Genomic DNA, 27,331 nt, shown 5'->3' on the forward strand with positions numbered 1-27,331 from the left:
CCACCTCACACTTACCTGGGTTGAGCTCCATCTGCCACTTCTCAGCCCAGTTTTGCATCCTATCAATGCCCTGCCATAACCTCTGACAGCCCTCCACACTATCCACAACACCCCCAACCTTTGTGTCATCAGCAAATTTACTAGCTCATCCATCCACTTCCTCATCCAGGTCATTTATAAAAATGACGAAGAGCAGGGGTCCCAGAACAGATCCCTGAGGCACACCACTGGTCACCGACTTCCATGCAGAATAAGACTCGTCTACAACCACTCTTTGCCTTCTGTGGGCAAGTCAGTTCTGGATCCACAAAGCAATGTCCCCTTGGATCCCATGCCTCCTTACTTTCTCAATAAGCCTTGCATGGGGTATCTTATCAAATGCCTTTCTAAAATCCATATGCACTGCATCTACTGCTCTTCCTTCATCAATGTGTTTAGTCACATCGTCAAAAAATTCAATCAGGCTTGTAAGGCACAACCTGCCTTTGACAAAGCCATGCTGACTATTCCTAATCATATTATGCCTGTCCAAATGTTCATAAATCCTGCCTCTCAGGATTCGCCAATTTCTAGGAACACATCCCCTCACTCCCCAAAATACCAATACAAATTCCTAGGAACACATTTAAAGGGACATATAAGCCATACAAATGTATGCCTTATATTTTAATAAAATGAAAATCACCTTCCAAAGATAACATGCAAGCCTTACTTGTATAAAGGAATCCATGTCAAGCTGTGTGTACTTCATTAGTTTTGCTTGCCTCACCAATATGTGCCTGTATACTATTAAGTCACCCGAGGCTGTGCTTTGAAAATATGCAAGGCAGCTACAAAAACACTTCACAGAATTGTGCATCACTAAGGCCATTGTGTCTACTGCATGTGCAGCTTCTTGGCAAGGTCCTGTTTATATCAAAGGTGCTGAGATCAAGAGAGTTGAAAGCTTCAAGTTCCTGGAATATCTCTGATAGTGTCTCTGGGCCCAATCATGGGGACGTAATGACCAAGTGCACTAGTAACGCTCTCCTCAGGAGGTTAAAGGTTAATGCCCCTTTGACATTTTGAGCTGAGACCCTTCTTCAAGACTGTTTACTCTTTTCCACAGGTGCTGTCTGGCCCAAGGATTTTCTCTGGCATCTTGTGCACTGCTACAGAAACCAGCCTCCTCTCCATGGACTCTGTCTACACTTCTCACTGCTTCTATAAACCAGCTAGCATAATCAATGACTGCACTCACCCCGGACATTCTCTCTTCTCACCACCCGTTCCACTGGGCAGAAGATGTGACAGCCTGAAAGCACACACCACCAGGTTCAAGACAATTTCTATCCTGCTGTTATAAGCCTATAGAACAGTCATTTAGTACAATAAAATGAACTTAACTGCATTCTACCTTGTACTGACCTTATTGCCTGCCTGCATTTTCTTTCTAACTGTGAATTCTGAATTGTCCATTTTTCCTTTGTACTACCTTGATGTACTGATTTGATGATCTGTAAGACTGGCAGGCAAAGCCAAGTTTTTCCACTGTACCTCATTTCATGTGACAATAAATCAATCTATCAATTAATGCCATTTCCCTACTTGCTGTAGCCCTACTGACATCAGTTTCAGAGAAAAAAAATTAAATTATTTTTGAAAGATGTTATTTCATGACAAAGGCCATCAAGTTCCCAGAGAATTCCCATTTCCCCAAATATTGTCTGTACACAATAGTATCTCACAAGCCTATTAACTACTCCCCCACCCACATTCACCCGTTTAAACCACTACCCTTTCACATGATACATTTTTAAATCATAACTTGCTGACACTCCACTGGCTCAGGGGTGAAGCACTTTTGTAATTTTGTTTATTATTGTCACATTTAGGGAAGAACAGTTTTACATACCATCATAGAACAGTACAGCACAGAAACAGGCCCTTCAGTCCACCTAGTCTGCGCCGAACTATTTAAACTGCCTATCAACCTGCATCTGGACCACAGCCCTCCATACCCATCTCATCCATGTAATTATTCAAACTTCTCTTAAACTTTGAAATTGAGCTCACATGCACCACATGCTGGCAGTTTGTTCCGCACTCACAACTCTCTGATGAAGAAGCTTTCCCTCATATTCCACTTAAACTTTTCACTTTCACCCTTAACCCATGACATCTAGTTGTAGTCCCACCCAACCTCAGTGGAAACAGCCTGCTTGCATTTAACCTATCTATACCCTTCATAATTTTGACCATCTCTATCAAATTTTCTCTCAATTTTTCACATTCCAAGTGATAAATATTTAATCTTTCCATATAACTCAGCTTCTCCAGACACAGTAACATCCTTATAATTTTCTCTGTACTCTTTCAACCTTATTTACATCTTTCCTGTAGGTAGGTGACCAAAACTGCACACAATACTCCAAATTAGGCCTCATTAACGTCTCAACATCCCAGCTTATTTCATCAGTGTACATGAGGTAATACAGTGAAAAAGCAGTAACGCATGCAGAATATAAAGTGTTACAGTTAGAGAGCAAGTGCAATGCTGGTAGACAATAAGTTTAATACAGTTACAAATGCAAGTCAGAGGCTAGGTGGCTGCAGTGAGTGATTCATCTACCTGACATCTGAAAGCCATTTCATCATCTATGAAGTAAGTGTCTGGGTGGCATGGCATATCCTATACAATATGCCTGGATGAGTGCAACTTCAGCAACATCTCAAGCTCAGATTTCAGATTGGATTGATTGGCAGGGCATCTACCATGCCAAACATTCATTTCTTAAGACAGTGTACAGTGGCTGATTGTGTGCCACCTACAGAATGGACTGCAGTTACACACCCACACTATTCTGATAGCATCTCATGCACCAATAACAACTAGAGGAGCAGGAACATAGGAATACAATCTCCCACAGGCTCCCCTCAAAATCACATATCATCCTAGTGTGGGAATATTACTTCTCCTGCAGCACTACAGAATCCAAATCCTAGAATTCTCATCTCCATAGTAATGGGCACAGATTCATCGGAGATTCACTATCTTCTTCTGAAAGGGAATTATAGATAGACAATTGATATTAGCCTTGCCAACAACACACTCTTCTTGAAAGAGAAATTATAAAGACCTATTTTCTCACTGGCATAGCAGCCAATCTAGATACCACATCTGATGATCCTTACAACAGACTGCCAAGTCATTATCTTTCAATAAAGACAAGGAATCTGATGATAACAATTTTATATAACAAGTTTTACACTATATGACAGAATGCCAGAAATCATTCTAAATAATCAAAATATTAAAGAGTGGGAACAGATCTATCTCAAGGACACAGAAAGCATAATGGAGACAGAATCAATGCTCACATTTGTATTTATAAGTTCATTCTCCAAGCACAGAGGATCTAAAATACTATGCAGATCTTTCCAGCTGGCACACAACCGACAAATTTCAGCTCCATCAATCTTGTGTTAGGTTTATTAGCAGCCACTGCCATAAGTATTTTGAATTTTTATAAAATTAAATGTATCTCAAATTTAGTTGTTTTCCTAACTTATTTTCTTTGGCACTCTTAAGATCAAGACCAGTGCAGGTCTCCTGCTAACTAATGGCATAAATCTAACAATCACACCTTAAAAAGTTCTCAAGCTTACAAAGATATCATTTTATTTTTTAATATCTTTTTCTTTCAAATGAGTCTTGCTTCTTTTGTTGTCATACTGGATATAATCTACCAGGGTGGACTTCCGTTGTCCTCTCTTGAGAAGAGGGTAGTAATGGTATAGAGTGTTTGGTACATGTGGCTATAGTGAGCATAGATACACATCTGTGGTAATGCAACTATTCAGTTTAAATTTGAGTTACAAAAATAATTTTTGAAAAACACTGGAAACATCAACCACTGTGGAAAGAGAAATGGGTATCTTTTTAGGTCAAATCCCCAGCACCGGGAGAAAAGAAGACTACTTAGTTCTCAAATTCAGTTTCCTCTGTGAGTACATATGTAAGAATTACAGTAGAGTATAATAATACAAGTTTGACTTCCATAGCATTCCACATTGCAGAAATAATTAAGTATTGTTAGAAAATAGCAATTTTTTTTTTACTGTTTACCTTTGCTTTTGGTCTCCATTGGTCCTCTCAGTTGGTGTGGTGCTGCTGAGCTCAAAGGTTGTGGGTGACACTTTGCTGGCTTAATCCCTCTCTGTAATCAAATGTTGCCTTCCTTTTCTCTTACATTGGTCCAATCTCTTTACTTTCCACCTACCATCCATTAACTTTCATTGTAGTTTCTAAAATGGCATTCTTTTCTCAGTTCAATTGAATTTTCTAACTGTCATTCATTCATTTTACCCTAGTACCTAACCAAATACACATGGCAGCTCCATCTTCCACAGCGGAAATACACAACCACAGGCTCTCCAAAATTAGCTTTCCCAAAGCCTCCACACCATTCTCAACAAGAAGCAGCTGATTCTGAAGTCAAGACCGTTTCTCCTGCTGATTCGAGATTTTAAAAAACCTGCATGATCATTATCCTGGTTTCACAGTGACTGAAAACAGTAACTTTTTTTTAATCTGTAGTAACATTCCATTAAGATCCATTTTCTTTTACTTTTTTTTAAACACATCCTCTCCCCAATACCATGATCATGTTACACATGCCCATCTCACATTTCAAAAGAAAAACATTTTGCATTTTCTAAAATGCAAAGCAGAATAATACATGCAGTAAAGCTACAGAAAGGGAAAAAGAGTGTAATAATTGAACTGTACTGGGAAAGCTGTACAATTATCTACCCTGCCCTTTCTGATAACAGAACGAACATAATTTTTAAGTCATGGTGGATATATTTGAGAATACCCAGAATGTAAAAGTCAGGACTTAAGTAATTTTAAAGTGAGTTAACATGGACTCATTGGAGAATGACATACCAGTACTCAGAAACACAAGAAATCCTACAGACGCTGGTAGGTAATTTTAAGCAACACACAAAATGCTGGTGGAACTCAGGTCAGGAAACATTTATGGAAAAGAGTAAACAGTCGGAGTTTTGAGTTGAGACCTTCATCAGGAATGGAATGGAAGGGGGCAGAAGCCAGGATCAGGTAGAGGGTGAGGAGTGGGGTGAAGTATGAACTGGCAGGTGATAGGTAAGACCAGGTGATTTGGGGGTGGGGGGGGAGAGAGAAGAAGGTGGATGCGTGGGTAAAGGAGAATGAATTAAAAGGCTAGAGGTGGTAGATGGAAGAGATAAAGGGCTGAAGAAGGATTCTAATCGGAGAGGGTAGTAAACCATGGAAGAAAGACGAGGGAAACAAGATGGGCAGGAGAGAAAAGGTGAGAGGATAACCAGAAAGGGTAACAAAAAAAAAGAGGATGGGGGGGGGGGAGGAGACATTACCTGAAGTTGGAGAAACCAATTTTTATGCCAGATGGAATTTATACAGATTATTCAGATGGAATTCTGTATAATTCTATATAAGAGATTGGACCAATGTAAGAGAAAAGGAAGGCAACATTTGATTACAGAGAGGGAATTAAGCCAGCAAAGTGTCACCCACAACCTTTGAGCTCAGCAGCACCACACCAACTGAGAGGACCAATGGAGACCAAAAGCAAAGGCAAACAGTAAAAAAAAAATTGCTATTTTCTAACAATACTTAATTATTTCTGCAATGTGGAGTTTAAGGTTTTGCTTCTCGAATCCAAGTGTGGCCTCACTGTAGCAGCAGAGGTAGCCATGAACAGGTACATCAGAATGGGAATGGGAAGTTGTATTGAAATGGATAGCCACCAGAAAATCTTGCCATCTGCAGCAGACAGAGCAAAGGTGCATGCCAAAGCAGTCCCCAAATCTACATCGGGTCTCACTAATGTAGAGAAGACCGTACTTGGAGCACCAAACACAGTAGATGACCCTGGCACACTCATAGCTAAAGTGTCACCTCCATGGGAAGTACAGTTTGTGGCCCTGAACAGTTGTGAGGGAGGTTAGGGTCAGGTCCTAATTGCAGGGATAATTGGGATAAGTACCAGGAGGGAGATCAGTGAGGAGGGACAAGTAGATAAGGGAGTTACATAGAGACTGTGGCGGGGGGAGGGGCGAAGGCAAGATGTGTTCAGTGGTTGGATCCCTTTATAGATAACGGAAGTTATGGAGAATGATGTGCTGGATAGCCTATCTCTGTTACCACGGTGGGAGGATGGGATGAGGGTAGATATGCAGGGAATGGAAGAGATGCAGGTGAGGGCAGCCTCAACGGCAAGAAAACCTTTAAAAAAAAAGGTGGACATCTATGTTCTAAAACTGAAAGCCTCATCCTTAGAACACATGCAGCATAGGCAGAAGAACTGAGAAAAGGAAATTGCATTTTTTTTTAAGTGACAAGGATGAAAGAGGTATAGTCAAGATAACTGTAAGTCAGCAAGCTTGTAAAAGATATCATGGATAGTCTCCAGAGATTGACACAAACAGATTGAAAAAGGGGAAATAAGAGTCAGAGATGGAAGTACTCAGATCTTACTTGAATGAACAAGCAAAAAGAATCCAAGTATTGACATACAGTATTCAGGTCCCAACCCTTTGTTCACATAAATGAGTATTACAACTTGGTTTTTGATCAATTTAACTGAGAACTTTCATTTGTGAAGCACATTCTTCTTTTTTCACAGGAGAGTCCAAAAAAGTAGGGAAAATTGTAAAGCATGAAAAATTATAAAAATCAAACACTGAAATGTCACAGTTCAAAAGTATTCATCCCTTTTGCTCAGTACTTAGTTGAACCACCTCTTGCAGCTTTCACAGCCAGTAGTCTTTCTGGATAAATCTCTAATAGCTTCGCACAATGTGATTGAGCAAGATTTGCGCATTCCACATTGTGAAGTTGCTCAAGCGCTACCAGGTTAGTTGGGGCACAACAGTGGACACCAACCTTGACGTCATGTCAGAGATGTTCAAGGTTAAGGTCTGGACTCCAACTGGGCCACTCAAGGACATCAGTTTTCTTCATCTGAAGTCACTCCATGGTTGCTCTGACAATGCACTTTCAGTCATTGGCCTGTTGAAAGATGAAACCTCCTCCTCCCCAGTTTAAGCTTTCTGGCAGAGGCTAGCAGGTTTTTTTTTTAAAATCCAGGATAACCTTGTATTTAGCAGCATTCATCTTCCCATCAATTTTGACCAGATCTTCCCATCAATTTTGACCAGATTTCCGGTATCTGTTGCTGAAAAGCATCCCTATAGCATGATGCTACTTCCACTCGACAGTAGAGATGATATTGCCTGGCTGTTGCGAAGTATTAGATTTACGCCACAAGTACTGCTTAGACTTGAGGTCAATAAGTTCCACTTCAGTCTCATCTGACCACAAGACCTTCTTCCACATCTTCAGAGTATCTTCTAAGTAACGCTTTACAAGAACCTGCTTTTTATTTCATACTTTTAAAATTTCCCCTATTATTTTGGGCACTACTGTGGGGGAAAAAGGAGCATGTGATTCATAAATAAAAATTCTCAGTTAAATTGATCAAACTTACTGGTTGCAATACTCATTAATGTGAGCAAAGGGTTGGGGGCTAGATACAAGCCAATGTAACTGACCAAAATTTGCCACAGTGGCAGGAACAAGGTCTTTGTTTAACATCAACCATCAGCATGGATGCAAAATAAATGCAAAGGCACTACATTTCAAGGAACACAGAACTTAAACAAAGTTCCATTTCCAGTTGATGAATAATATGAACAAAGACTCTATTTACTTCTTTTAGAAAATGGCCTGTTTAAATTAAAAATTTCCTCTTATGTCCTTAGAAAATTGAAGTTTATTTCACTAAGCTATTTACTGGGGGCATCAACTTTATAATGCCAACTTAAACATTTTGAAACAACTCTCGAAAATAGCTCCGCTGCATCAATCCACACTAAGCTGGTTAACTTAGTACTTAATGGTTTCAAAGATACTTGCCCAAAATAACAGTTGATTCTTATCCATGTAGTGGTGATTTTTGTTGCTACAATCAATTTTTAATACTGTTTAAATCGAAAGTCATAGAAGCAAAGACGTCTTCACAAAAACGACAGTTAATGGAATGCAAATATCCTAACAATTTACATTTCATAGGTTAAAAGCTTGCCAGGGTAACAAGTGGCGGCCAGTGGAAGTTTATTACTGCCTGTAGTACAGTAATCAACACAAGGAGTCAGTAAATTCTGGTACAAAATTTGAAGAGAAAGAATTCAAACATATCCATTGAAGCAGTGCAGAAAGTGAGTTAGTGAAGAACTCTACTATAATGTGACAACAGAATGCCAATACCAAATTAAGAGAAAACTCTAATACTAAATGCAATAATTTGATATAGTTAACTAGCACTTACTGATGCAATTTGAATTTACAAAAGCCCAATGCAAAATTTAACAACACTAATGATAAATCCCAAGTTCATCCCACTTCACTCTCCTTTTTGATCTTCCCTCCTTGGATCCCAATGGTTCAGTCCTCAGTTTCATCCCAAATTAATGAATTCCAGTCCAAATTAAGCCCAAATTAATGAATTCCAGTCCCAACATAATGTTGAATTCTGAAGCTTTACTAACCCTTGGGCTTACTGTTCCTTTTGGCAGTATAAGAACAGTTCCCTTTGATCTAACATCATCTTTAACTTGTCTAGTAGCCACATTTTTCCATTGTGGCTTTTCTATAATGCTACAACCAATACTGCAGCATTACAAAAAGAAAGATTAAACATATTTAGCATCATGTTTCAGATTTAATCACACGAGAAAGGAAATAGCTTACACAAGATTAAATTTAAAATGCAATTTTACTTCAGAATAATAAACCCAAAACAGTTATAAGTTCAGAAAGTGCCTCAAGACTACATTTTTATTTGAGCTCCAGATTTTACCAATAATGGCTTTATTGAAAGTAGCACATGATCAAAATTCAAATAACCAAAATTAATGTTATAGGCACTGCAGGTGATTTTACCATTCAAAATACAGTGCTCTGTGGGTCATATCCAGATTGTTATGTTGAGTACTTCTCTAAAATAAAAAGTACAAGAGATTCTGTAGATGCTGGAAATCCAGAGCAACATACAAACTGCTAGTGGAACTTAGCAGGTCAGGCAGCATCAATGGAGAGGAATAAAGAGCCAACATTTCATGCCAAGGCCCTACATCAGAATCTGTCATCAGAACTGATCACAGTTGGTAAACTCAACCTAAGTTTGTTGCTCTAGACAAAAATTAGAACGTTAATTAACATACCACACTGCAAGTCAAACATTTTTTTAAAAAATTGCTACTGGAAGAGGCACTGAACTGAAAGATATAATGGAAAGCCAAAGAAATCAAACATTACTACAGCCCAGGGACTCAAATTAAGTACTAGAATTCATGATGTTACAGCTTAAATTACAATTATCGAAATTCTTTTGCAGATTTAGAATCAGAATCAGGTTTAATATCACTGGCATATGTCATGAACTTTGTTGATATGCAGCAGCAGTACTTTGCAATTCACAATAAAAATGTAAATTGCAGTATGTATTTACATACACATACATTTTAATACACACACACACAGTTGCAAGAAAACATGTGTGAACCCTTTGCAATTACCTGGTTTTCTGCTTCAATTACACATAAAATGTGGTCTGATCTTCATCCAAATCACAATAGGCAAACACAATCTGTCTAAACTAATAACACACAACAATTGTGCTTTTCATGCCTTTATTAAGCACATTGTTCAATCATTCACAGTCCAGGCTGGTAAAAGTATGTGAACCCTTGTATTTAATAACTGGTGTAACCTCCTTTAGCAGCAATAACCTCCATCAAATGTTTCCTGCGGCTGCTGATCAAGACGAGCACAACAGTGAGGAGGAATTTTAGACCATTCCTCCATACAAAACTGCCTCAGTTCATCAATATTTCTGGGATACCCTGCATAAACAGCCCTCAGGTCATTCCGCAGCATCTCAAATGGGTTAAAGTCTGGATTTTGATTTGGCCAATTCAAAACATGAATTTTCTTCTTTTTAAACTATTCTGTTGTTGATTTACTCTTGGGTTTTGGGTCACTGTCTTTTTGCATTATACAACTTCTATAAGCTTCAGGTGATGGACTGCTACTCTGATGTCCTCCTGTAAAATGTCTTGATACAATTTTGAATTCATTGTTCCTTCAACGATTGCAAGCTGTCCAGGCCTGGAGGCAGCAAAGCAGCCTCAAGCCATGATGCTCCTTCCACCATGCTTCACATTTGGGAATGAGGCTTTGTTGCTGGTGTGCAGTGCCCTTTTAACTCCAAGTATAGCAATGTGCATTTCTACCAAAAAGTTCAACTTGTATCTCATCTGCCCAGAGAACATTGTCCCAGAAACATTGTGGCCTTTTGCAAACTTGAGATGTGCAGTTGTTTCTTTCATGGTGTCCTTCTTGTTCAGTTACCATTCTTATTCAGTTTTTCTTATAGTAAACATAATCAGAGACTTTAGCAAGCTCTAGAAATTACTGCAGGTCTTTTGCTGTTACCCTTGGGTTCTTTTTCTCCTCCTTCAGCATTGCAAATTGTGTTCTTGGTGTGATCTTTGCAGGACTCCCACTCCTAAGGAAGAGTAGCAACAGTACTGAGTTTTCTCCATTTGTAGACAATTTCTCTTGATGAACACTCAGGTCTTTAGAAACGCTTTTGCAGCTTTTTCCAGCTTCATGTATCTCTACAATACTAAGGTCCTCTGAAAGTCATTTTGATCCAGGCATGGTGCATGTAAACAGATCTTTCTTGAGAAGAGCAGGTCTGTCAGTAACCTGACTTTGAGTCTTTTTTTTTATAGGGCATGGCACCTCTACAACCCACACCTCCAATCTCAACTCATTGACTGGAACACCTGACCCCAAATACTTTAGTAGAAGGCATTACTCAAGAAGTTCACATACTTTTTTGAACCTAGACTATGATTGTTTAAATGGTGTACTCACTATTTACAAGAAGTAGTACAATTATTTGTGTGTTATTGTTTTAGACATATTGTGTTTATCTATTATTGTGACTTAGATCAGACCACATTGTATCAGTAATTAATGCAGAAAACCAGGTCATTGAAACTTTTTTTTGCAGTTGTTCAATGTCCATTCAGAGATCTGATGGCAGAGGGGAAGAAGCTGTTCCTGAATCATTGAGTATGAACTTGTTGCTGAATGTGGTCAAAGTCATTTGGATTAAGACACCATCAGTTAACAAACTTGAGACAGAATTTTAAAATAAAAAAAAATCAACATTATTCTCATTCACTTAGTCAGTAACGTTTCAAGCAAAATGTTTCCAATAAGGTCCAATAAGGACTTGAAAGCTGAACAAATGCTACACCTGCCCTTACACTTCCTCCCTCACCACCATTCAGGGCCCCAGACAGTCCTTCCAGGTGAGGTGACACTTCACCTGTGAGTCGGCTGCTGTGATATACTGTGTCTGGTGCGGGCTTCTGTATATTGGTGAGACCCGACGCAGACTGGGAGATCATTTCGCTGAACACCTATGCTCTGTCCCAGTGGCCACACCTTTTAATTTCATGTCCCATTCCCATTCTGATAAGTCTATCCATGGCCTCCTCTACTGTCAAGATGAAGCCAGACTCAAGTTGGAGGAACACCTTATATTCCGTCTGGGTAGCCTCCAACCTGATGGTATGAACATTGATTTCTCTACCTTCTGTTAATGCCCCCCTCCCTTTCTTAGCCCATCTCTTATTTATTTATTATTTTCTCCCCTTTTTTCTTTTATCCTCTCTCTGCCCCTCTCACTAGCACTTCTTGCCTGCTCTCCATCTCCCCCTTTCTTTCTCCCTAGGACTTCCGCCCCATCATCCTTTCCCTTCTCCAGCTGTATATCCCTTTTGCAAATCAATTTTCCAGCTCTCAGCTACATCCCTCCCCCTCCTGTCTTCTCCTATCATTTCGGATCTCTTACTATTTCTTCTTTCAGTTAGTCCTGACAAAGGGTCTCAGCCTGAAATGTCGACTGTACTTCTTCCTATAGATGCTGCCTGGCCTGCTGCGTTTCACCAGCATTTTGTGTGTTGCTTGAATTTCCAGCATCTGCAGATTTCCTCATGTTTGAGGTCTTTAAAATACACGAGTGTCAAAAATCAAACTGTTCATCCAATTTAGTCTTTGCATAACTTCACAATTTGGATGATTTAGCTTTCTTGTGATGGATATTCACCGTCCAGAGGCAAGGCATCTTTCTATTTTGCCAAGCTCAGTTTTCTAACATAGCAGCTGAAACTTCTAGAGATTTCCAACCAAAATTCTTTATTCAGCTGCTTGCAGTCTTCAGTTTTTAATGTAAATGGAAAGCAATAATCAGTCTAAAATTTAAAGGACAGCTTTGCAAACAAGCACTGTCTATAGAACACAGGATGCTGATACACAGTAGTTGGGCTGATCTCTCAGACAAAGAGGGTTATTTAATTCGGCTTGTTTCAAACCAGACAACGTGGCTAAATTATTTAGTTTGAGGAAGCTTGCAGACCAAATTGATACTGCCATTTAGCACATCAAATCTCATCTGTTAATAGTTAGAGAGCTTGTGTGCTCAAAGAATTCTGGGAATTCTGTCTCCAGAAGCTTTTAGACCACTTGTGTAAAGAGCTATGTGAAAAATTATATTCATGTGAAGTCACCCGAGTGGCAGAAAACAGTATAAATGTAGAGTGTAGTCAAGGTTATTAGAAATGGCCCAGAAACATCAAGAAAAATTACAGAAAGACAGAAGACTAGAATCCATTTCTTTGTCTTTCATTTTGTCTGTCTGCAACTTGCTGTTATGTCATTTTAGCTTACAGGACTTGTATGTGAGTTTTGGAAATCCTTTTTTAGAAATTCTTTGTAATTTGGACATCTTAAAGATAGAACATCCTTGAGTTTTAAATGTGTTTTTAGAATTTTGTCTGAATTAAATACGTATCACAATAAATACTTGAACTGAATCTAAACTACTTTGATAGCTGGTTTTCACTTCATAGGAAAGGTATTGGCAGTGAAACTGACTGTGGAGGCTAAACAGGCAAGGGAACTAGTGTTTGAAGAGCAGGTAACTACAGTATAATCTCCCTTTAGTGAGGATACCCAAAATTATCTATATCAGATGGGTCTTAAGGTTTTTGAGTTTAGACCTTCATTGTCAACAAACCAAATACCATCCACACTCTACGGGAACACTGGGATCAACCAACCACAAAATGGATACTTTACATTTCTTCAACATTTTACAAGCTTCCAACTACTTTTCATACATGCAAGAACAGACTGACAGACCACTAGATGCTTGCTTGCAGACTTTTGAGAACTTACAGTGCATTATCACAGTTGATAATTCATCAACAAACTGCAACTGATAGGAAATAATTGAATCTCCTCCTCAATGCCAAGTTTTAATTAATAATTAAAACTTTTAATTTAATCTCAATAATTAATCTTTCCCCCTCTCTAGAGCAAGTCACCAGAGATTTTGAATTCTGGTAAAGTTTTACTAGATATGTGCAAAAAATCAAAATAAACAAAACCAGATATTTAAAAAACTTAATAAGCTCTTAAATAATAAGCTTTCACACATCGTTATTCCTGATTTGAAAGAATCATAGTACATAAAGTTACCAAACCTAATGTCAATGAAAATAGTTCATCCTTTCTCAATTTATCATAACCTATTTCAGAATTTTCTGCAATTTCCTTAAAAGAATGATCTTGCTCCCCTCTAAAAAGCTTCTTTGTTGCATTTCTATTTCTGTACTATGCACTGTACTGAAACCCTTGACCAATTTTAATATTGACTCCGCACATTCACACTGGACTGAGCACTTGCTCAAAATTGTCTTAAATGGTGAAAGGCTGAACCTAAAGTATGAAACGTGGGAAAGAAACAAAACAAAGGAAACAGCAACGATGCACTGTGCAGTTAAAATGATTAAACATTAAATTTATATTATATTTTTAAGTAAGTACTTAAATGTAGACTAATTACTTGTTGAAATGTCGGATACACAAAATCAAAATTTGGTACAGTTATGCCTGATGTGTTATAAAATGGTACTTGCTTAGACTTTAGTACTAGCAAACAGCTTATTAACATGACTAGTTAGAAGCTAAGGACAAATATAGTATGATTTTCACAATAGACTGCATTGCTGCCTTCACTTCACTCTGATATTTTATGAAGTTTCTGCCCTTGCACATTTTCTACCTGCTTGCACAAAATATTGAATAGCATATGTGCCTTTTAACAATTTGATATATGAAAGCTGTCAAATAACTTCAAATAAAAGGAATTACTCTTCTAAGCACTGGGTTGTTAAAGAGTATACAAAGTATAAGCAGTGCAACAAATATCTAGAATTGTTCCTGGAATAAAAGGACTGCTTTCCATAAAACTGAGTAAGGTAGGTCTGGCAGCGTGACTACTCAGGTCGAGTATAAGGCTCTCCTAAGGATCCATCAATACCAACCACTCTGACCTTTGCACTTCCTCTCACCTACCTATTATTTCCCTTTCTCCTATTGTCTACTCTCCTCTCGTCAGATTCTTTCTTCACCAGTCCTTGACCTTTTCCACCCACCTGGCTTCACCTATCGCCTTCTGGTAGGTCTCTCTTCCCTCCCCCCACCTTTTTATTCCGGCATCTTCCCTCTTCCTTCTCAGTCCTGAAGAAGGGTCTTGGCCAATGCTGACTGTTAACTCTTTTCCATAAATGCTGCCTGACCTGCCGAGTTCCTCCAGTGTTTTGTATGTGTTGCTTTGGATTTCCAGCAACTACAAATTTCTCATGTTTGTGATACACAACCCCTTAGGTAGACAAGAGGTCGATCTGGAATCCACATATTCTAGTTCAGTGTAGACAAGAGTAAGTGGTGATTATGGTTACTGGCTGGGTCTTTTGGTTGTTCAGTCTCTCCTTTCATAGCTGCTGCTTGTTCTCTGCAGTACAGCACAGGTTGCTCTCATGTAGCGCAGCTCCCACTTGAACAGATTTCTTCCAGGTGTATCTACTGAGAGCAACATTTTCCCAGTTTTTAGATGCAATGTTGAATTTCTTCAAGCTGATTTTGATGTCATCTTTTTTGCCCATCAGGGATTCGATGACCTTCCTTCAACTTAATAGATCTGTGGCCAAGAAAGTTATAGAGGTCAAGGTATGATCTCCAGAAGGCCATCTCATGGGTGAAGTAGCAATTCCAAACTAAACTATAGTCAATGAAGGGTGACTGACAGTAGCAGGGTTTGAATGCCATCACCTCTTATGAAGTAAAACCAAGCAACACTGGCAACAATAAGGTTTCACTTCCAGATGAACACAATGACTTCCGTTCGCTTTGACTGTCAAAACATGAAGGAGCCATCACAAACTCCTGCAGCCTATGTTGATCCTGTGATTTCAGTCTCTGAGCCCGACATGTGAGCAGACTTTAGGAGAGTGAACCCATGAAAAGCACGCTGTCCAGACAAGATACCTGTGCCGATCAACTGGCTGGAGTGTTCACTGACATCTTTAGCCTCTTGCTTCAGCTTCAATTATACCATTGCCTTAGATGTATGCATGAACCTGCCTCAATGACTATCATCCAGTAGCACTTACATCCACAGTGCAGAAGTGTTTTGAAAAGCTGGTGATGAAACATATCATCTCCTGTCTGAGAAACTACTTGGATCCACTCCAATTTGCCTACCTGAGCAACAGGTCCACAACAGATGTCATTTCATTGGCTCTTCACCCAACCCTGTAATGTCTAAACAACAAAGATCATACATCAGGATGCTCTTCATCGACTATAGCTAGGCATTAAACTTCAAAACCCTTGGCCTCAATACCTCCTTGTGCAGACCCCAGGCAGTTCAGATTGGTTAACAACATGTCCTCCACAATCTCCATCACCACAGGTACGCCACAAGGCTGTGTGCTTAGCCCCCTGCTCAACTCGCTTTCTACTTATGACTGTGTGGCTAAGTATAGCTCCAATGTCATATTCAAGTTCGCTGATGACACCACTTTCGAAAGCTGAATCAAGGGCGATGATGAATCAGCATATAGGAGGGAGATTTAAAACCTGGTTCAGTAGTGCCACAACAACCTCTTATTCAATGTCAGCAAGATCAAGGAACTGATTATTGACTTCAGGAGGAGGAACCAAAGATCTATGAGGTAGTTCTCATTGGGATCAGATGTTAACAACTTTAAACTCCTGTGTTATAATTTCAGAGGTCCTGTCCTGGGCCCAGCACGTAACTGCAATTAGAAGAAAGCATGACAGTGCCTCTACTTCCTTGGAGCTTGCAAAGATTTGGTATCTAAAATTTCAACAAACTTCTATGGATGTGTGGTGGAGAGTATATTGACTGGCTACGTGACTGCCTGGTAGAGAAACACCAAAGCCCTTGAATGAAAAATTCTACAAAATGACTGGATATGGCCAAGACAATCATAAGTAAAGTCCTCCCCACCACCGAGTAGATCTACATGAAGTGTTCATTCATCCATCTAGCATCCATCTTCAGGGACCCCCACCATCCAGGGCATGCTCTCTTCTCACTGTTGCCATCAAGAAGATTGTGCAGCAGCCTCAGGACTCACACCATCAGGCTCAGGAATAGTTATTACCCCTCAAACATCAGGCTCTTTAACCAAAAAGAATAACTTCAATCACCCCATTATTAAAAAGTTCCCACAACCCATGAACTTACTTTCAAGGGCTCTTCATGTTGTGTTCTAGACATTTATTGCATTTTTATCTACTATTATTACTTATTTATTTCTGTATTTGCTGTAGTATACTCACTGGTGAATGTCCAAGTTGTGTGTTCTTTCATTAATTCATTATGGTTATTATTCTATTCTGTATTTCTTGAGTATGCCCACAAGAAAATGAATCTCAGGGTTGTATATGGTGCGATATACACATTTTGATACTAAATTTACTGTACTTTGAAGTCTGATGTTCTTCCAGTTGATCCTCAAAATCTTCCTAAGGATCTTTGGTGGTATTGTCCAAAGGTTTTCAGGTGTCCATGATTCAGCATCATACAGTAATAGAATGACTGCTTTATGAACCAAAAGTTCTGTTTGGACCTATAGATCAAGGTCTTAATAGATTTTTTTCCTTAATCCTGCGTAGCTCCACTCGCACTACTCAGCGATTGTTGACCTTAAGAATTAATGCCTGCTTTTGAGCAGAGAATGCTGCAAGATAAGGAAAGTGGTTTATATTTTCAAGAGCGATATCATCAACTTTTATGGAGGGCTGGATAAATGGCTAGTGGTTGATATAGGGTCTCTGTCTTTTTTATATTGAAGACAAGACCCACAGTCCTATGTCTTGGTAAATGCTCTCAGGATACACTGGAGGTATTTTTCAGAGTGCACTGTAATGGCGTTGTCAACAGCATACTGAAGCTCCAGGATAGTGGTGGTGCTGACCTTGTTCTTGGTCTTGAAGCATTTGAGATTGAAAGCCTGATCTCTGTTCTATACACAATTGGGATTCCCTTTGGGAAGTCTTGGCCAATGTGATGAAGGATGGCAGCAATAATGATGGAAAATAGGGTGGGCACAATGAGTTTGACTTTGTTTGACTCCTGTCTTAACAGTGAAATTAATGGGGGAGAATCATGTACATTTCAGCAAGACAACAAAGCTTGACATACAGAAGTTGTGTAGTTGGATCCCCTGGATAAAGACCTTAAACAAAAGGGAATATAGTCTAAGAATAAGAAGCCAACTATCTAGAACTGACAAGGAGATAATTTTCCATGCAATTTGGAATTCCCTTCTCCAGCGAGCTCTGCAATCAATTGTGGTCAGAAAGTCCAAGATCAACAGATTTTCAGTCTCAAATGAATTAATGAACGTGTCATTGCAAAGAGTGGCTTGCAAATTAAGCCATTATCTAACAAGACAGAGTAGACTTGAAGGATCATATTACCCCCACCAGCTTCTACTTCTTGTGGCATTTTGCATCTAAATTCATAATTTTGAATTTAATTCACACTCTTTCAACTTTCTATTTAATTCTCAGCCTTGTGATGAGCTCAAACTTTCACTTGTGAGCAAAACACAAATGGAACAACATAGAATGGGTTTAACAGGACAGCCTGTAAGAATTCCTGCCTCAGGAAATACTACACAATTATTTTAATATTCCCCCAACAGATAAAACTAAATGCTGGCCAGAGTGATGCGCATGGGAATGAGACAAGAGAATTAAACAATACAAGAGTGAACCCAAAAATACTGAATACTGAACCCAAAAAGACAATTCATATCATAACTTTACCATCCTTAGGACATCTCAAATTATAGTCAAAGTACTTAGGAAGTAGAACTATAAGTTGCCTTAGATTAGACACTTTCTTCCAGTGTGGCCATCAGCTCAAATCTTTTAATAGGAATCCATCTACTATGTGGTTAGTGATTCAGAATCAGGTTTAATATCACCAGCATGTGTTGTGAAATTTGTTAACTTTACAGCATCAGTACAATGGAATACATAATAAATATAAGAAAAAACTGAATTACAGTAAGTATATATGTCTATTAAATAATTAAAATAAGTGGTGCAAAGAAAAGTAATGAGATACTGTTCATGCATTCTATGTTCATTAGAAATTGGATGGCAGAGAGGACGAAGCTGTTCTTGAATTGCTGAGTGTGTACCTTCAGGCTTCTGTACCACCTTCCTGACAGTAAGCAGTGTGAAGAGGTGGACACCACCTTCCTGAGGCACCGCTCCTTGAAGACATCTCGGATACTACACAGGCTGGTACCCATGATGGAGCTGACTAATCTTGCAGGTTTCTACAACTTACTTCGATCTTGTGCAGCAGCCAAACCTCCTCCCCCCAATACCAGATGATGAGGCAGCCAGTCAGAATGCTGTCCACAGTATATTTGCAGAAATTTTCAAGTGTCTTAGTTGACAAACCAAATCTCCTCAAGCTCCTAATGAAATATAGCTGCTATAGTGAAGCACTGTGCTTTGATTTTACAATCAGCTCTACCACTGAATGGCCCCACTGACTGGCAAGATCCTGCCGTTCGCCTACTTGCACTCATTAGCCAGCAGCGTTAGTCTACTGCCAAAATAGGCTGTGCAGCTATTGGGAATGGACTACAAAAGAGTATAAACTCATCCTCAAAGCAGAACCCATGTCAGAGATTGAATGAAAAGCACAATGAGACAAGGTCATGATGAGGGGTTTCGACCTGAAACAGCAAGTGTTTTTGTTCTCAGCCTGTTCCTACAGCATTTGGTATGTGTTGCTCTGGATTTCTAGCATCTTGCATTCATGAAACAAGAATATCAAGAATGGGTCAACTTCAAGAGAATGGCAAAATGATGTAAGGCTATATCTACAATTGTGGAATGCATTTCACAAGATACTTGTAAAGAGGAAAAAAGGCTTCTCCAGGAAGGTTCCTTCCTTCTCTCTTCCTTCTACCCGCCTGTCATAGGACTACTAAGTGGCTGACTATTATGATTAGATGGTCTCTTGACCTCACTGATCTTCCTCGTTATGATTTTACACTTCAATGGTTACCTGCACTACACTTTCTTCATAGCTATTACATTTTCTTCTGCATTGTTTTACCTCAATGTATTGTGTAAAATTTTGATATATACAAACAGTATGCATGACAAGCTTGTCACCGTATTTTGGTACATGTGACTGAACCAATTCCAGGACTGAAGGGATGGAGATGGCTTTGAACATTGCAACACGATCATCAACTGCCAGAGTGCTCCATTTTACAGCATATACAAGCCCAGGATCAGCTTAGTCTTAATCCCAAGGAAGAGCACCAACTGATTAAACAAAAAAAAAAATACGAAGGCAAACAATGCCTATAAAGATGCACAACTTCTAACATAGCTTTGGAAGATATGCTTTACAAACAAAAACAGCAGCCAATCTTCAAACATCATTATATGAAATGCCAGTGATAATGGTGAGGTAACCAGCTTCTGTGCGTTATGGTCAAGGGACAAGTAGTTGCCAGCAGACAGGGAAGAAGCCTCATGCTGTTTCTCAAGACAATGCCACCACACATTATCACCAGGTCTTTGAGAGAAGCAAGTGGGAGAGAAATCTTACCTTAAATGGGCATGTATAAGAACAAAAATAAGAAATTAAAAGTTACAGCTCTTACTGTAGGAACCAAGTAGCCTTGTATAAACCACATCAATTGCCATCATAAACAGGATGCAGAACTATTTGTAGGAGAATCCAAGAAGATATACAAATTGGCAGACTGGAGAATAACAAGATCTTTTCCAAAATGTTATGTTTCTGCAATCACAGTTCAAATGTAAAATAATTCACTGATTGACTGAAGAGCAAAAAAGCAAAAGCTTCAATGTCTACAGCTAATAAAATGTTTCCAATGCAACTTGTAAAGTGAAGTCAACATTAGAGTCCAGACCCACTCAGAACGGTCTCACCACCCTTGCCAATAACAGCTAGCATTATGCAAACCCAATACCACCCTGCCAACAACTCATCTACATTGCAGTTATTGAACTACTAAAAACCAAAGTAAGACTCTACAACTTACTAACCTTTACTGCCAGAACGACTAACTGTTTTCCCCAAATTATTCCTGTGATGCTTAGTTGACATACGTTTCATCTGCCTTTGGGTACTAGGCGGTGAAGTTCCATAAAAACCTTCAATGCTGGATTCATCAGAATAGTTCTCCAGTTCAGAATCTTCAGAAGCTACATCAGCATCATCTGCCCTGAGAAAGGAATTAAAAAAAGGCTCAACATGCTTTGCAAACCATTCATATTAAAGAGAACCATGTTGCTTTGAGCAAGAGATAAACCACTACTCATGCATTTTAAAAGTACACAACTAACAAATCAAGCAACCGAACCACAATACATGGTTGGGTGGAGAACAACTTCAAAATAAGTCGTTCATTGCACAGTTGACAGCATTTCCTTTATAATAAGCAGAATCTGAATCTACACACTAACTTACAATTTATGTGAAATGTGATATTTACAAATGACAGGAATGCAAAAGAGGTACATAGAAAACATGTCCAGCTGATAAGAAATCCTATTTGATACTGAAGCTTTTACATGAGCTGAAAAATGAAGAATTACTGTTAACTATAGTAAATATTACAATAAAACATGCTTTTAAAAAAACTGCACAAAGCTAAAAGCAGCCTCAAAATAAAATGAAAGGTGGTACATGCAGTCTGCTACACCCATCTATCTGAATTACCAAGAGACAATGATACCATAGAGATACAGCAAGCATAGCATTGCATAAAAGTTAACTGCAGTTGTGGGAGGAATTAACTGTTTAGTGGGGGTGGATGGGACAATGGAAACTGCACCACAATGAAGTATGAAAGAAGATGCAAGAAAAATTGCAATAGAAAAATGTAAAATAAAACGACATTAGACAAATACAATTTGAATATACATGCAGTAGCCACTGAGTGCATGTTTATGGTCTTCTGCTACTCTAGCCCATCCACTTCAAGATTCAAGGTGTTGTGCATTCAGAGATGCTCTTCTGCACACCACTGTTGTAATATGTGGTTATTTGAGTTACTGCCACCTTCCAGTCAGCTTGAAGCAGTTTGACCATTCTCCCTTGGCCTCTCTCATTAAGAAGGTATTTTTGCCACAAATCTGCCACTCATTAGATATTATTTTGTTTCTCACAACATACTCTGTAAATTCTAGAAACAGCTGTATGTGAAAATCCCAGAGGATCAGCAGTTTCTGAGATACTCAAACCACTCCGTCTGGCACCAACAATCATTCCATGGTCAAAGTCCCACATTCAGTCCCCATTCTGATGATGATGACCAGGGGTTCCGAACCCTTTATGCCATGGACTCCTACCATTAACCATGGACCCCAGGTTGGGAACCCCTACTCTTGACCATGTCCTTACGTTTTATGCATCAAGTTGCTGTCACATATTTGGTTTGGATCTTTGATCCTTCACAATATTCCACGTAGGAATTTAAACTGGAGGTGGCAGTGTTTTTTTTACGAGGTCGAATTGCAAGCTCGACATCAACCCGGCACGGATGGACAGTGTGCTTGGGAGCAGTCTGTTACTGGATCGAACTCAGGAACCTCCGTTCCCTGCAAAATATACTTCAAGACTGCTCAAACTAATTGCCTCATCAGTGACTACTTTCTGGAACACTGTCAGTAGCTGTTTTAGCACGATGTTAATAGCTGCTCAAAAACACACATAACACACATTAAGTTGCAACAATCACTTCTAATAAAAAGCTGTTCGCACACATTGCAATTCAAAATCCATACCTTTTAATCACACTTCTTTTGATATTTCAAAAACTATCATCTTTAAACTACTTGGAATATTGTGAACAATTTTGGGCTCCTCATCTGAAAATGATGTATGCTGGCATTGCAGAGGGCCCAGAAGTACGTTTGTAGTTTACGACAATAATCCCAGGAATGAAAGGGTTAACGTACAAGGAGAGTTTGAAAACTCTGGCCTGAACTCGGAGTTTATAAGAATGAAGGGGGGAGTTTCTCATTTGGGGGGGGGGAGATTGCAAATCTGGCTGTGGTGTCGTAACGACAACCTCTTACTCAATGTCAGCAAGACCAAGCAGCTCATTATAGACTTCAGGAGAAGGAAACCATAGGCCCATGAGCCAGTTCTCATTGGAGTATTAGAGGTGGAGAGGGTTAGCAACTTTAAAGACCTACCGGTAGGTGTTATTATTTCAAAAGACCTGTCCTGGGGCCAGCATGTAAGTGCAATTATGAAGAAAGCACAGCAGCTCCTCCACTTCCTCAAGAGTTTGTGGAGATTTGGCATAACATCTAAAACTTTGATAAACTTCTAAAGTGTTTAGCGGAGAGAATACTGAATGACTGCATCATAGCCTGGTATGGAAATATCAGTGCGCTTGAATGGAAAACCCTACAAAAAATTGTGGATAAGACCCAGCCCATCATGGGTTAAGCCCTCCCAACCAGTGAGCACATCTACATGAAACGTTGTCGCAGGAACCCCATCATCAAGGACTCCCACCACCCAAGACATGCTCTTTTCTCACTGCTGCTGTCAGGAAGAAAGTACAAGAGCCTTAGGACTCGCACCACCAGGTTCAGAAACAGTTACCATCCTTCAACAAACAGGCTCTTGACGCCAAAGGGGATAACTTCACCCAACTTTACCTTCCCCGTCATTGTAATGTCCCCACAACCAATTTCATGTCTTCATCTCATGTTCTCGGTATTTATTTATTCTCTTAGTATTTAGAGTTTATTGTCTTCTGCACTCTGGTTGAACGCCCTAGTTGGGTGGTCTTTCATTGATTATGTTACAGTTACTCTATAGATTTATTAAGTATGCCCACAAGAAATCTCAGAGTTGTGTGTGTGTGTGTATATATACACATACACACACTCATTATTTTTTTTAATATATATTACACACACACACACACACACACACACACACACACTACACAATGGGGTGACCCGTTAGGGCACCCTTTGAGAGAATCAAAATAGAGCTGCCCTAACCTGCCCTGCCCTGCCCTGCCCTTTTGCTCCGCTTGGTGTCACTACTGAGGCTGGCTGTGCGCATGTGTCGTGGCGTCACATCCCGATTTCCATGATGGTGAAAGCGAGACTGTTGATTTCGGTAAATGAGCAATTTTATACGAATATATAACCCTGAACTTTGCCTGCATTCTGTAAGTTAGCGCATTTTAAGTTGACTTAGCCAAAAAAAGTGCCACTGTAATGTGCTGTTTGTGCTAATTCGAGGTCACAAACAGACAGAAGATGAGACTTTTAGTAGTATATAGATTGTTTTATATATATATGTGCGCACGCATGTGTATTTTTATATATACACACACACACACACACTTTTGACAATAAAATTTACTTTGAACTTTAAACCTATTGAATATTGAAAAGCCTAGATGGAGTGAATGTGGAGAGGATGTGGAGTGGGGAAATCTAGGACCACAGGGCACAGAGTCAGAGTAGAAGGACGTACCTTTAGAACAGAGATAATGACTAATTTCTTTAGTTAGAGGCTGCTAAATCTGTAGAATGCATTGCCATAGACAGCTGTAGAGGCCAAGTCACTGGGTATATTTAAAGTAGAGGTTAATAGGTTCTTGATTAGTAAGGGTGTCAAGGGTTACAGGGAGAAGGTGGGAGAAAGGGATTGAGAGTGATAATGAATCAGCCATGATGGAATGGCAGAGCAGTCTCGATGGACTGAATGGCCTAATTCTGCTCCTACGTCTTATGTTCTAAATTATGTCACTGTAAACAATATTGTCTGCAGGTAAAACATCACAAATATTTGTCCTGCTATTGTGTCATGTTGCTGGCAGTCTCCCAAGAACTCTCCTAATGTGTGCAGCTTCAAACACAAGCCTAAAATAAGAACAGCTACCTAACCACACAACATACCAATGGAATACCTATCTCGGTCACTCACTATACTCATTAGTCCATGCAGGGAGTGAACAGTGGCAGAGGGTAGCCAGTTTAAAGACTTCTATTGGATCACTGCCAAACATGCTTTTCCACCTATCCAAGTGCACACGACAATTTCTCGATTCAAATCTCAAGAATGAAATTGATTGGAAATATATTTAAGATTGCTGAAGGGTTGCTGGTGAGAGGTCACCAATCCTGTAGTTTTATACCTCTGAACCACATTGTAAAATTGCATTCCCAAAATATTACAGTCCCCAGCGATAGATTAGTTTAATTAACTCAAAATGTCAAAGTCAAGAATTTTGCCTCTTGCCTTGAAGATGTACACATAATAATGACAACATGGATAATAGTTTAAACACATTTTAAGCACTGCCTAAAAACGCCTACTGTTTATTCCTCTCCATTAATGCTTCCTGACCTGCTGAGTTCCTCCAGTGTTGTGTGTGTGTTAATCTGGATTTCTAGCATCTGCAGAATCTCATGTTTTTTTTAAATGACGGTCAGCAAAGTGAAGTGTTCCATTGTATGTGTTTCAGTCTTTTCAGGAAGACAAAAGTGTATGTTTTTCTGACTTTTTCCAGACATGTTAGTTGACAATAACAGGTTGACTGCAATGAAGTTATTTCTGACATTAAATCAAAAGTCAAAACAAACTAAGTATGTGCAAACAAGCCCAAGATGATTACACTCCATAACCATGTTGAGTTTTACATATTTCAATTACAAAGATAAATGCAGAGCTACTAACCCAAGGCATAACAAGAATTATGACTCAGAGTTAGCTGGCATTTTTTTTTAAAGAAACTTTTAGACACCAGTAATTTTCATCTTGATTCTTTTATTTTTGTAAAATCTCTGAAGTACAGAGTCTAAAGTAAATGACTAATTTACTTTCTACCACTGGAAGCTTTAGAGTAACCACAAATGGCCAGCATCATACTAGACAGAGGGGGCCATTTATTATTCACAAGAGGACGTATAAAAGTTACTTCGTATATACTATATGAGGTTAAGAATATTTTCAAAATCAGAAATTAAACTAGTGCTAAGCCAGCATATGCCATATATAAGCCACTCATTCAATAAAATCAATGGCTACTCAGATTTTCGGTCTGAATATTCTTAATAAAGTGGCATACACAGCACAAAATTAAATGTCTCAGACTGCACCTTACTTGGAAAACCCGATAAATGAGACCACCTCCGTATCACTTTCCAGTTCTAGTCATTCTGCCAGGAAAACCCTGGCTATATTTCTCTTGTCAAGGCCTCTCAGAATCCCTTTCTTTCACCAAGACCACCTCTCATCTGAACAAGTTGTGACCAATCTATCAATCTTTCCACTAAACACAACTCACTCACCCGACGAAAGAACTTAGGAAACCTTCTCTGCGATAACAAAATGTTGGAAACTCTTAGCTGCTCAAGCAGCATCTATGGAAAGAGAAATGGTTAATGTTTCAAGTGAAAAAGACCTTCTTCAGAACATTTTCAGCAGTTGCTTAAATGAAACCACCACTGTTTGCACCATTACAGGTATGATCTTGCAACCTTAGCAAGAATTCCCTTTGCTTACTTAACACAAAGCCATTTCACTCTTCAACCACTTTATCCTTCTGGGACAATCCCTTCAATCCAAGGAATCAATATTAGTGACACCATATAACCATATAACAATCACAGCATGGAAACAGGCCATCTCGGCCCTCCTAGTCCGTGCCGAAATCCTAATCTCACATAGTCCCACCTAGCCGCACTCAGCCCATAACCCTCCACTCCTTTCCTGTCCATATACCTATCCAATTTTACCTTAAATGACACAACTGAACTGGCCTCTACTACTTCTACAGGAATCTTATTCCACACAGCTATCACTCTCTGAGTAAAGAAATACCCCCTCGTGTTTCCCTTAAACTTCTGCCCCCTAACTCTCAAATCATGTCCTCTCGTTTGAATCTCCCCTACTCTCAATGGAAACAGCCTATTCACATCAACTCTATCTATCCCTCTCAAAATTTTAAATACCTCGATCAAATCCCCCCTCAACCTTCTACGCTCCAATGAATAGTGACCTAACTTGTTCAACCTTTCTCTGTAACTTAACTGCTGAAACCCAGGTAACATCCTAGTAAATCGTCTCTGCACTCTCTCTAATTTATTGATATCTTTCCTATAATTCGGTGACCAGAACTGTACACAATATTCCAAATTTGGCCTTACCAATGCCTTGTACAATTTTAACATTACATCCCAACTTCTGTACTCAATGCTTTGATTTATAAAGGCCAGCGTTCCAAAAGCCTTCTTCACCACTCTATCTACATGAGACTCCACCTTCAGGGAACTATGCACTGTTATTCCTAGATCTCTCTGTTCCACTGCATTCCTCAATGCCCTACCATTTACCCTGCATGTTCTATTTGGATTATTCCTGCCAAAATGTAGAACCTCACACTTCTCAGCATTAAACTCCATCTGCCAACGTTCAGCCCATTCTTCTAACCGGCATAAATCTCCCTGCAAGCTTTGAAAACCCACCTCATTATCCACAACACCTCCTACCTTAGTATCATCGGCATACTTACTAATCCAATTTACCACCCCATCATCCAGATCATTTATGTATATTACAAACAACATTGGGCCCAAAACAGATCCCTGAGGCACCCCGCTAGTCACCGGCCTCCATCCCGATAAACAATTATCCACCACTACTCTCTGGCATCTCCCATCTAGCCACTGTTGAATCCATTTTATTACTCCAGCATTAATACCTAACGACTGAACCTT

The 27,331-nt window shown here is 39.3% G+C and overlaps 1 protein-coding gene across 4 annotated transcripts in view; it reads right to left on the minus strand.

Annotated features, from left to right (window-relative positions):
- Positions 1 to 27,331, minus strand: part of map3k4 (mitogen-activated protein kinase kinase kinase 4) — a 217,620-nt gene that overhangs the window by 161,816 nt on the left and 28,473 nt on the right. For 2 of the 4 annotated variants that reach the window (XM_059986481.1, XM_059986482.1), the window contains exon 2: positions 20,681 to 20,796. The exons of 1 other annotated variant lie outside the window; for it this stretch is intronic. In XM_059986481.1, the coding sequence (XP_059842464.1) occupies positions 20,681 to 20,796 (116 nt within the window). Of the gene's footprint in view, positions 1 to 20,617; positions 20,797 to 27,331 lie in introns of all 4 variants that reach the window. One more of the 4 variants, XM_059986480.1, reaches the window with a different exon arrangement.

This window comes from Hypanus sabinus, chromosome 12 (assembly GCF_030144855.1).
Source record: "Hypanus sabinus isolate sHypSab1 chromosome 12, sHypSab1.hap1, whole genome shotgun sequence".
Taxonomy (NCBI): Eukaryota; Metazoa; Chordata; class Chondrichthyes; order Myliobatiformes; family Dasyatidae; genus Hypanus; species Hypanus sabinus.